The sequence below is a fragment of the Embiotoca jacksoni genome, unplaced genomic scaffold (genome assembly GCF_022577435.1).
Source record: "Embiotoca jacksoni isolate LCO1_2020_lvr unplaced genomic scaffold, fEmbJac1.0.p SCAF_64, whole genome shotgun sequence".
Lineage (NCBI taxonomy): Eukaryota > Metazoa > Chordata > Actinopteri > Embiotocidae > Embiotoca > Embiotoca jacksoni.
This window is the reverse complement of record NW_027185419.1, coordinates 645,723-657,253: the sequence shown is the minus strand read 5'-3', so window position 1 is coordinate 657,253 and position 11,531 is coordinate 645,723. Positions and strand designations below refer to the sequence as shown.

The 11,531-nt window shown below is 40.2% G+C and overlaps 1 protein-coding gene across 1 annotated transcript in view; it reads left to right on the top strand.

Annotated features, from left to right (window-relative positions):
* Positions 1 to 310: 310 nt before the first annotated feature.
* The window catches only part of cngb1a (cyclic nucleotide gated channel subunit beta 1a), a 31,550-nt gene continuing 20,329 nt past the window's right edge, over positions 311 to 11,531 (top strand). Inside the window, exons 1-14 of the mRNA XM_069175102.1 lie at positions 311 to 360; positions 570 to 606; positions 4,893 to 5,022; positions 5,429 to 5,468; positions 5,583 to 5,634; positions 5,852 to 5,948; positions 7,206 to 7,228; positions 8,343 to 8,457; positions 9,134 to 9,163; positions 10,241 to 10,265; positions 10,356 to 10,425; positions 10,553 to 10,671; positions 10,975 to 11,044; positions 11,444 to 11,473. Of these exons, the coding sequence (XP_069031203.1) occupies positions 4,894 to 5,022; positions 5,429 to 5,468; positions 5,583 to 5,634; positions 5,852 to 5,948; positions 7,206 to 7,228; positions 8,343 to 8,457; positions 9,134 to 9,163; positions 10,241 to 10,265; positions 10,356 to 10,425; positions 10,553 to 10,671; positions 10,975 to 11,044; positions 11,444 to 11,473 (800 nt within the window). The 5' untranslated portion in view covers positions 311 to 360; positions 570 to 606; position 4,893. The remainder of the gene's footprint in view (positions 361 to 569; positions 607 to 4,892; positions 5,023 to 5,428; positions 5,469 to 5,582; positions 5,635 to 5,851; positions 5,949 to 7,205; positions 7,229 to 8,342; positions 8,458 to 9,133; positions 9,164 to 10,240; positions 10,266 to 10,355; positions 10,426 to 10,552; positions 10,672 to 10,974; positions 11,045 to 11,443; positions 11,474 to 11,531) is intronic.

Here is an 11,531-nt window from a genome sequence, read left to right as displayed (position 1 = left end):
GGGGGGAGTGTGTGAGGGGGGGAGGGAGGGAGATCCCCACCCGGTTTTATAGCCACAGGTGAGTCACGGCAGGAAGTGACCTCACCGAGGTCATCTGGAGGTCAGAGACGTTACGGTCGTCACAAATGACCGATCGTCCGAAAACAAAAGCTGTTTAAAAGAGCAAAAGCTGCATCGCATTCGTCCAATGAGTCAGCTGCTGTTTTGTGAAACCAGGAACGTCCTGCAGTAACGGCCTCGTTTATTTCTTTTCCCCAGACAATGTTAGTGAGTCACAGTTGGAGCTCGTCGACAGCTCGGATCAGCGTTTAACTGTCCTGGTTTAATCATCAGAAACCGCATTACGAAAACATCTGGAAGGTACAAGATCACGTTGGTTTTGTGATTTCTGTGAACCGACTGCTATAAAACTACAATTGGATCCAGAAAGTCATTTATTAAGAATTTCCTGCACGAACATTCTTCTTTTTTTGTTTTGTATTTGGAGAAAATGACATCACAAATGTGTATTGTTGGTTGTCTGTTTTGTGTTTGTTGGGACTTTTTAACATGCGAATCCTCCTTCACAGCTGTTCTCACGCTGTTCCTGCCAGCGGAGTCGCCTGAGTGAGGAGGTTTTACAGAAAAAAAAAATATGTTTCCATGGTAACAAAACCATAAACAGTCGAGATTTGAGACGTGAGCTGCCGACTGTGAAACGTAAGCCGGCTCTGCATCCTTGTGTGGAAACACGTTGCAGTTCAGAGAACTTCCACAGGGGGGCAGCGTGGGTCCAGTTCACCCTGAGTCCAACACTGAGGCTCAAAAGTTCATAATGACAACAAGGACATTTATGAAACCAAAGCAACTACATCAAAGATTTATTTATTTTTTTTTTTTTTAAGTAAATACAGAATTATAATTTTAAACGTGAAAAGGAAGAAGGGAGAAAAAGGTTGTTCAACAAAAGGAAAGTGAGGAAAGAAAGGAGGCATAGAAGGATGGAAGGAAAGGAAGGAAAAGGAGGAAGGAAAAGATGAGGAAAGAAAGAAAGAAAGGGAAAGGAAGTTAGGAAGGAAAAGAGGAGTTAGCGAGGCATACGAGAAAGAAGAAGGAACATGAAGGACGGATAATGAACCGCTCAGGAGTGATACTGAGTACGCCGCCGCCGTCTGAAGTGTTGGCTGAGATCTGGTTCAGGTAGCTGCAGCGCCTGAACTCCAATCCTCCGTTTCGCTGACGCCGTACTTAACCTCGTTAGTAGCTAATCCTCGTCAGGGCCACATTAACAATTTATCATGGACCACAGGCCGCAATAAGAAACCCGGACAAAGAGCCGGGCTCGCAGCGTGACCCAGAACTGGATTCAGAATCAAGCATACTTTACGTAGTGAGGTCGTGACTTTACAGTATCATAAAGAGAAACTCAGCAATTTCCACTTGAGTCATATTTGGCAAAAGTTAAAAAGAAGTCCCCCTTTAACAGGAAAAAATCTCCAACAGAACCAGAATTACTGCGACCACCAGAGGGCGCTGCCACGTGGGCGATTTCTATGGACATTTGTTGAAAACGCAAACTGTATATAAAAAGTGTTCGTAGCTTCCGGGTCTGTAAAAGTGACGCCAATGCAGAAGTGCTCTGAAGCTGCAATACCACCGAGGGCCACTAGAGGTCGGCTCAAAAAAGCCTCCTTAGACTCCCATTCAACTTCTCTCATTAAATACAAAGTCAATACGTTTTTTACACGAATCAATTTGGTGTCGTTTGCTAAATTCACTCCTTCTTATTCGTTTTCTGTCGCTCCGTCTGAAAATAATCCAAAATAGCAAAGATGGCGACGACCAAAATAAAAAAATAAAAAACTCTCGAGGATTCAAAGCAGCACTTTACAAACTGTGACGTCACGGCCGGTTTTAATCAAAGCGAAATAAACTGCCGGGTTTTTTTTTTTTATGCCGCATGAAGGCACGATTATAAGTTTGTACGTTCACGATGGATCTGAATCTGAAAAAATTAACTAATAAGATTATCTGAGTCATGAAACTGCAGCTGCTGTCAAATAAAACACAAATCAAATCTTTGATTTGAATTGTCAGCAAAAATTAAGAGGTTCTCAAGGTTTTTGTGTTTAACTGTAAAAACACGTTTTAAAAAGAGAGACTCACGCAGATAAAAGTAGAATCGGGTATCGTCCGCATAGAGCTGTAATCTGTGCTCGTGACATTAAAAGGCTTCTGCTTTCCGTCTGATGGGATCTTATTTTGAATCACCTCGTGATTCAGTAACGAACTCATGTCGCTGCAGCTGCCGATCCTCGTCAGCCGTCAGGACTCAACAGGCTTCAATCCAATTTCAGCGCATCGGAAAAACATTTGTGAATCTTTCTGTGTGCATTTGTCAATTATGAGACGTACATTTCTTCCAAATGACTTGTGTTTTTGTAGTTCTTTATTAAAACATCCCAGCAGCAGCGTCTTTTAAACTCCAGATTCTTAACAGTTGTGATTTAAACGTTTAGCTTGTGTTTCGTAACTGCAACACTCTCATCCTTCATCATACTCACATCTTTTTGCTTTTATTTTGACTTTATTGTTTTTTCCTGTGATTTTTATAGCCTATATTTTGTTGTTATTTGTTTCCATTATTTTTTTTGTGGAGATATAATAATAATAATATAATATTTTTGCCTCTCCCTGCACTGCACAGAATTCTTTTTAATATTTAAAATCTTCAAAAAAATATATTTAGAGTTTTTAACATTTTATCCAACTGAGTTTTGTTGTTGGAGCCAAAAGACAAATAGATGTGAACATCATTGATTTGGTGCTTTTGGAAGAATTCCCATAATGTCATGACTCGAACACACGTCCAACTCTGGAAACAAGAAAGATATCTCGAGATGTCGATCTTCTTCTCCTGACTGGCGGTCGACCGAGAGTCGTTTCCTTCCTCCTCGTTTTTCAGCCCGAGGACCGAAAAAGTTTGTCCAATTTTTTTCCCGCCATTTTTTTCCAGCTTCTGAAGATGTAATCTCGCTCCCGTCCTGTCCTGCTCTGCCCTTCGTTCCCTTATAAGTAATCCTGTTAGCGAGGCTCCTTTTCTAATCCTCCCACGGTGTTCAGATCCCTGCACGTCTTTTACGGCTTCTTCACCCGCAGCTCCGTGGGATGCTGCTGGACTCCGACTGAGCAAACTCAGGTAGGACCGCAGACCCCCGACGCACAGACCACCTACCCACAAAAAAAACACCTCAATGAATCCTTATTTAAGGCTTCGGGAAAAACGCTGCTGTCGAGAGGATTAGTCGCTGTTTGAAATGTGCCGTCCACGTGTTTTGTCATAGTTTTAGTTGAAAGTTAAAAGTTGAAGGTACAAATATGACAGATGGGTTCATGTTTTGGTCGTAAAATGACCCGTTGACGTGTGTCGTGTTTTTTTTTTATGGAGCCGTGCCTGTAAAACCTGCTAAACCAGATTCATACGTCCTCGTGATGGTGAAACTGAGGAAGAGAAATCCTCCCCTCCTCCGAAGTTCCTTCAGTTTCATTGAGCTACATGGAACCAAAATGGTTTTGTTACCAACAGCTACTTGTTTCATGTCTCCAATAATCTTTGTTCCTTTATCTAAACTGGAGTGTGTGGTCAACTGCCAAACCTTTCGAGACCAATTTGTAATTTGAACGACATAAAAAAGCAAGAATTTAAAGTCTAAAACCATTTCGCCGACCACTGAAAGTTCACGTTGAGTCTTCTGGTACGGAAACACAATCAACCCGACTAACGTGGGTTTTTATTGATATCTACTGGAGTTACCGCTTCGGGCGTCTTGAAAGTGCAGTGACACAGCTGGTTTTGTGGGAGAGGATTAGGATCATGATCAATCAGCTCTAATTGAAACTGACATTCAGCCACTTGCGATCTCAACACGTCTTGTTTTGCAGGCGGACGGACATTTTGGAGCCAAACACACTCAGCGTGTTTCCAGTAGTAGCGGCGATTTTAAAATTTACGTGTTTTGTTTTTTAGCTGTTTAAGGATTTTATGTCCACGCATGGTAGTGAGATTATTTTATTAAATGTAAAAAAAAAAACAAGTATAAATTTATAAACTGTAATTAACAATTTACAACCTATTAAAATGGGAATTGGAAGTTTATACGTTTTGTTGAAATTTCCACCCGTATGAGTTGCACAGCGAGTTTTCGTCACAGAGAGATGAAGCACAAATCCTACGAAACTGCACAACTTGAGCTTTTCAACAATGTCAAGGTTTCTTGAAAATATCGTCTTGAAAGTTGCATTAAATTTTATAATCGTTATAGGTCCTTGCTCATCTTCACACCCGCTACTCTTGATTAAATCGCTTCCCGACGTACCGCGTATCAAAGTAAACAACAGAACTTCCCCTTTCTGATGATAGCAGTTCTTTCTCTGTACGACAAACTGTTTTCAACTAATCCAGTTTTGGTATTTTCAAAAATATGAGCTTTAAAGTGAAGGTAGTGAAATTAGTTCATACAGTAATATCTTCCATTGAGTTACAGGTTACACAAGAAGTGTAGGAACCACCAAATGTCAAATTTAAAGGGTTTTAAACTTCAGATTTATTTTTAGGTCCGCTGTAAAACAACAACAACAAAAAAAGCCAAGTTTCATTGAGATCATCAATTAATGCTTCAATAATCCGTATGGATTTTAGCAAATAACCACGATGCTGTGATGTTTACATGAGACGACATTTATCATTGAATTGCAGGAATGTGAAAATCAGGTGGAAATATAACGTAAACAGTGAGTGCAAAAAAAGGGGATAAAAACATATTTTGAATACATTCAACAAATTTAGGTGGACAGGAAGAGAGTCATGAAGGTAAAATGATTTTTTTGTTGCCCGTCTGTGTTTGTTCCTCGAGGATGTTGAGCTGGGTGATCAAAGTCGTTCCTCAGCCACCTGTGCCTCCTCAACCCCAAGATGTTGAAGAAAAGAAGGACGAGAAACCGGCAGCTGCTCCGCCCCCTCCCGTAGCCCCGCCTCCAGCTCCTGTAAGACACGCCCCTTTGTGTTTAAACGTTTTTATCATCTGTCACTACTATTTATTTTTACACTGCTATTTTTTACTTAATGCCTATATAAAGTTTACATAAAAATGTTGCACATGTTCAAACGTATGTTTTAATAACACCAGTGGAGGGCGCCAAAGTGAAAAATGTTTTAATTTTTTAAAATCTTTTGAGCATTTTTGTTTGTTTGTTATTTGTAAAAAAAAAAAAAAAAGATTTAAATCTAAAATCCTATATATACAGTAGGGAATTAAATAACTTTGTAAACTAAGGTTTGAAAATGTATATGTATACTAACAATGTGAAAAATAATAAACGAATGTACTTTTACTGCGATATTGTTTTCGTTAACTATATTTACGATGACATCGTTTTGTGTTTCAAACAGGAGAAGAAAGTAAAGTTTAAAGAAGAGTGCAAAAATGAAAGTAAGATCGTTCACTTCACACCATGAATTAATTAATAATAATAATATATTAATAATTTAATTCAGTCTGGTTCCTGTTCATAACGTTAAACTTACTTTCCCGTTTACCTGACAGGTCCGAAAGCTGACAAACCCAAAAAGGAAGTCCTGCCGACACCAGCGAACAGGTGAGTTTTACTGAAGACACGATAAATTAACTAAAATATCATCTATAATCAGAGTTATTTGGAGCCGCTCATTTTAATCTGACTTTAGTTGCGTTGTGGTTTCAAACTTGTTTATTTTACTTTTTTTTTTTTTTACTTTATTTTGGTCTTCCAAATAGTTTCAGTTCAAACTGAACGAGTTGAATGAAAAACTCTTTTCTGTATTTCCTGATCTCAGCCCGGCGCCGTCCTCTCCGTCCAGCATGCTGGCGTGGATCACTCTGCCTCAGCCGCCGGCCTCACCGAAACTCAACCGAGCCGACTCCAGCGCCAAGGTGAGAGAACCAGATATTCTGACCCGGGATCAGGTTCGGACCTCTGATTCTAACTCCCTGTTTTATGAAGGTATTTCTGTCTTTATTATACAAGCAAAACAAAAAGAACAGTTTTGAAAGTAAATTTCTCGCACTGCAATTAAAAATCAAGTTTGTAAGTAAAAATATATAAACTGAGAATTTCATTATTTGAGTTGCAAACAAATTTGCTCTTTACAGTTTTGTAATGTTTTGGTCACAGAACTAATCATGTGTTGCTCCGAGTCAATCCACCAATAGAAACTCCCGTCTCCAGCGGATGCCCCGCCCACTACATCCAACTAACTCGTAGGTTTTTGACTTGAAACCAACGGTTTTCAATTTGCAGCCAAAAGGTTTAGTTTCATAAGCAACATTCTTAATTCTGTGACCAAAAGTAATACAATTTTAGGAGCAAATTTGTTTGAAATGCAATAATTTTATTCTCAGTTTACATATTTTTACTTACAAACTTGATTTTTGATTCCAGTGCAAGAAATTTGCTATTAAAACTGTTTAGTTTTTTTTTTTTTGCTTGAATAATAAAGACACAAAAATACCTTCATACTGTTTACTTCAGACTTGTGGGGGGAAAAATGGGCTGGTTTTCCAAGGTAGCACCCGTCAATCTACGGAACCAGAACAGAACCAGAACTATTCTGGAGGAAAAAACATGACCAGGGACCAGAAAGACACAAAAATAAATAAATAAATTCAAATAAAGCCTCAAAGCTGCCTGAAACCATACTTATATTTGTGAAACCTAGATTATCCTCAAGAGGTTATAAATTCTATAAAACATTGTTTTTTATTGTGAAACCTTTAATTCTATGTGAAAATGCAAAAAAAAATTAAGTTTTACTGTTTATTCTTGCCCACTTAGGTCCAGATTTTAAAAACCTCTGATATGTTTTTGTTTCATTTTTGTGTGATTTCACAAATAGAATAAAGGTTTTCATGAATCAGAACCTTTCAGCCTCTCTGAGATAATCTAGCCGAGGTTTTGACCTGAGTCTAAGTAAAGTGGTTTTTAGATCCAGATCAGGTCAAATGTGGTTTAGATGTGGAAATGTGAGATGTGAATTTTCATCTTTTCTGCATCATCACAAATAAAATAAAGGTTTAAATAAAAGTTTAAGCGTTTTTAAGAGAAGATTTGAGAGGTTGTTGTTGCTGAATCCTGGAGTCGATTCTGTCATCCGGTTCTGATTGTGTTTCCGTCTCTTTCCTTCCTCGCAGGAGGAAACGCCGTCGCCGCCCAGGTAAACATCTGTAAACATCTGTTGTAACAGTTCAACCAGGAGACACCGGGACGGTAATATTAATGCTGCTTGTAAAAGGAAAACCCGAAGCTGCAGGAGTCCAGCGTGTCTTCTGTTTGAATATCAGCTTTGTGAGCTCGTGTTAGATCAGTGCTGATGTTCCTTTGTGTTTTCTCCCTCCGTCGACGACAGTAAACCTGAAGACGAGTGAGTAACCGTGAAAGTGAAGCGCCAGATAATGAGCTGCTTTGTAATCTCATCGACAGGCAGGGTGCCAAATAATGAGCTGCTTTGTAATTTCAACCAGCAGTTAAAATGCAAACTAGTGAACTGCTTTACAAATGTATCAACAGATAGCATGCCAAATAGTGAGTTGCTTTATAAATATATCAACAAATAAGTTGCCAAATAGTGAGCTACTTTGTAAACCCACCAACAGATAAGATGCAAAATAGTGAGTGGCTTTATAAATCTATGAATGGATAAGATGCCAAATAGTGAGCTGCTTTATCAACCTACCAACAGGTAAGATACCAAATAGCAAGCTGCTTTATAAACCCACCAACAGATAAGCTGCCAAACTGTGACCTGCTTAATGAACCACCCAACAAGCAGCGTGACAGATAATGAGATACTTTACAAACCCCATCAGTGGGCATGATGCCAAATACTGACCTGCTTCATTACCTCGTAAGTTGGTAGGATGCCAAAATACTGAGCTGCTTTAGAAACTCACGTGCAGGCAGAATGCTAAATAGTGAGCTGCCACGCGACTCAATCACTTGCTTGATTGCTAAATAATGCCTTTTTATACAAAACTAATAAACAGGCTGAAAGCCAAATAAAACACAGATATCCAAATAGTGAGCTGTCAACTCAACAACAGACAAGACGCCAAATACTGAGCTGCTTTAAGACCTCATCTGCAGGCAGGTTACCAAACACTGAGCTGCTTTGTAAACAGCAGATAGCATGCCAAATAGTCAGCTGCTTTTAAAAACCCATTAACAGACAAGATGTTGATTAACGGAGCTTCGCTCTGCTGGGTCTGCAGCGCCCTCTGGTGTCCGCTGGAAACATCCTCACGGTCAATCTCGTGTGTTTTTCTCCACAGGAAAGGAATGATGGCCTGGATCTCTCAGGGTTTGGAGAAAGTCATTCCTCAGCCTGATCTGAAGGTCAAAGAGACGCCTGCAGCTGAGCAGCCGGCTGAACAGCCAGCTGAGCAGGTACTGCAGCAGATTAATGGACTCACGTTATGGTGGCGTTATCTTAGTTTCTCGCTTTATTAATAAGTTCCAATATGACTGAGTGCTAAAAAAAAGTTTGAAAAGTGAAGGCAAACAGATGAACTTGTCAGCCAAAGTCTGTTTCTGTAGTTCCTCTCTCCGCCTGTAGAGGACAGTGTTTCTGTAGTTCCTCTCTCTCTGCCTGTAGAGGACAGTGTTTCTGTAGTTCCTCTTTCTGCCTGTAGAGGACAGTGTTTCTGTAGTTCCTCTCTCCGCCTGTAGAGGACAGTGTTTCTGTAGTTCCTCTCTCCGCCTGTAGAGGACAGTGTTTCTGTAGTTCCTCTCTCTCTGCCTGTAGAGGACAGTGTTTCTGTAGTTCCTCTTTCTGCCTGTAGAGGACAGTGTTTCTGTAGTTCCTCTCTCTGCCTGTAGAGGACAGTGTTTCTGTAGTTCCTCTCTCTGCCTGTAGAGGACAGTGTTTCTGTAGTTCCTCTCTCCGCCTGTAGAGGACAGTGTTTCTGTAGTTCCTCTCTCTGCCTGTAGAGGACAGTGTTTCTGTAGTTCCTCTTTCTGCCTGTAGATGGCAGTATAGTTCAAAGAGATTTCTAAGTTAACAATCACGCCATGCAGAGACACAGAAGAAGCGTAATGTTTATTTTTTATTTTGTCCTCACAGGTCTGCACAGGAAGCACAGAAGCAGTCCAAGTACGTTGAAACATTTATGTTTAGTTTTAGTGCTTTTTTTCGCTAACATATCCTTGACTTGCTCCTAACAGGAAGCTTTCAACAGTACAAAATGTTGTGTTTCAGTTGATTGCTATGCTAACTACAAGCATCTGGTATATTTTCTGGATTGTGATTGGTTGGAAGATGTGGATCCATTTAAGTAAATGGACGATTTAGTCCTTAAATCGTAATATCTCGTACATACATTTGCTGATATATTATGCTAACTTCAAGGAGCGATTCAGACATATTCGATATCGTATATTCGCTATAGTTCTAAGATGCGCAACGTAACCTGGTTCCCTTTTTTATTTTGTCCTCATAGGCCCGCGAAGGAAGCACTGAATTAGCCTGAGTAGGTTTAAAACATTTATGTTTAGCTTTAACCGCTAGGTGTGCTTTTTCGCTGACGAATCGCTGGTTCGCTACCGACAGGAAGCGTAACATCCAAACGCTAATGATGTGCTAGCTATAAACTACGGAAGCTCATTGCATTCATGTAAGAAAAAATGTGTAAATATACAATCTTTTTCTCGTTAGTATTAGATCTGGATCTTGTAATCAGAAACATATTGACAGATTTGAGCTTCCTGAATCAAAAACTAAAACGTTGTGAAAACCCAATCGACCGTTGACTTATCTCGTAATTACGACATCCGGATCTCGTATTTAAGAAATGTAGTTTCCCGTAATTATGAGGTCTTTTCTCTGAATTTAGGAGAAACGAGCGCTGCCATCTTGTGTGTTATGGAAGTTATTTACAGCTAGAGTTTGTGCAACTGTGACTAATGGGCGGAGACTTGGTATCAAAGCCCCGCCTCCTGCCCCGCCCAAGCACACACTCCTAAAATTTCACGTTGCCCAGCTGACGTAATCTCGACTACCGTGAATGTATTTATTTTAAACATATTTAAAGGGGTACTTGAGCTATTTATTTTGCAAAAAATACCGAAACCCAACATTTCCCATGATGCAACTCACCCTGCAAAAAGGTTGCACTGCTGCTCAGTTCACCTCACTTCCCTTTACTTAACCGCGTGTTTGTTTTGTCCTCAGGTGATTCAGACTCCGCCCTCATTAGGTGAGAACAGATCTCCATAATCCCGCAGACGCAGATCTGATATTTAGCTGCCGATAATCTTTTTTTTTTCTTTTCTCTCCCGTCTTTCAGTTCCAGAGTCTCGGATCGTTGTGGTCGAGGTGGAATCAGAGCGAGAGGACAGCAAGACTATCCCGCCCAGGTCAGGGTTTCTTCTTACATATATATCATTATTACATTTAATCCCACAGTAGATAGGCGTGTCATCGTCCCCCCTCCACATCCCGGGATCCCAAAAGTGTGTCTGCATTCATGTGTTTTTTTAATAGCCACAGCATGATGGGCTGGATCAAACACGGAATGGAGAAGGTGGTTCCTAAGCCGGAGATCCACATCCACTATAAGGGAGACGGAAACGAGAAGACTGAAGCTCCAGCTTCGACGAAAGGTGCCTTCAGTTCTGTTTCTCTCTCCGAATCACCACTACAGACTTATTATTACTTTGTCGTGCTTTTTTAAACTGGTAATATTACAATGTTTGTTTTTGAATGTGTGATTTGAGATGCGTAATTTTTTTTAATTACCTAAACTGAACAACACTTTTTTGATGATAGTTGGAAAAACAAAGAATACATTTGTTTGTTTTTGATTTTGATTGTTTGAATTTTAGACCTCAGTTGGCCTTCTGCTAACATTTGATTCATTTAATAAATTAATTTTTACTAAGAGGATTGCCTGCTCTGTTAAACAGCTGAAACTCCACCGCCGTCCCCCAAACCAGCCCCCAAACCAGCCCCCAAACCAGCCTCAGAGACGGAGAAGTAAGTCAAATGTTTGTCAGTGGTGAGATATTGAATGTTTATGCATGACAGTGTAATACTGCCCTACAGAGGCAAAACTCTGCAACTACATATTTAATCAAAATTGGGCAGTTCCTGTCTCTGCCTGTAGAGGGCAGTGTTTCTGTAGTTCCTCTCTCCGCCTGTAGAGGACAGTGTTTCTGTAGTTCCTCTCTCTGCCTGTAGAGGACAGTGTTTCTGTAGTTCCTGTCTCCGCCTGTAGAGGACAGTGTTTCTGTAGTTCCTGTCTCTGCCTGTAGAGGGCAGTGTTTCTGTAGTTCCTGTCTCTGCCTGTAGAGGGCAGTGTAGTTCTAAGAGACGTTTAACTTAACAATCAGAGACAACAGTAACCCGGTTTTATTTTTAATTTGGTCTTTGCAGGCCCACAAACGAAGTGGAGCCGCAGCCCAAGTAGGTTGAAAACATTTATGTTTAGCTTTAACCGCTAGGTGTGCTTTTTCCGCTAACG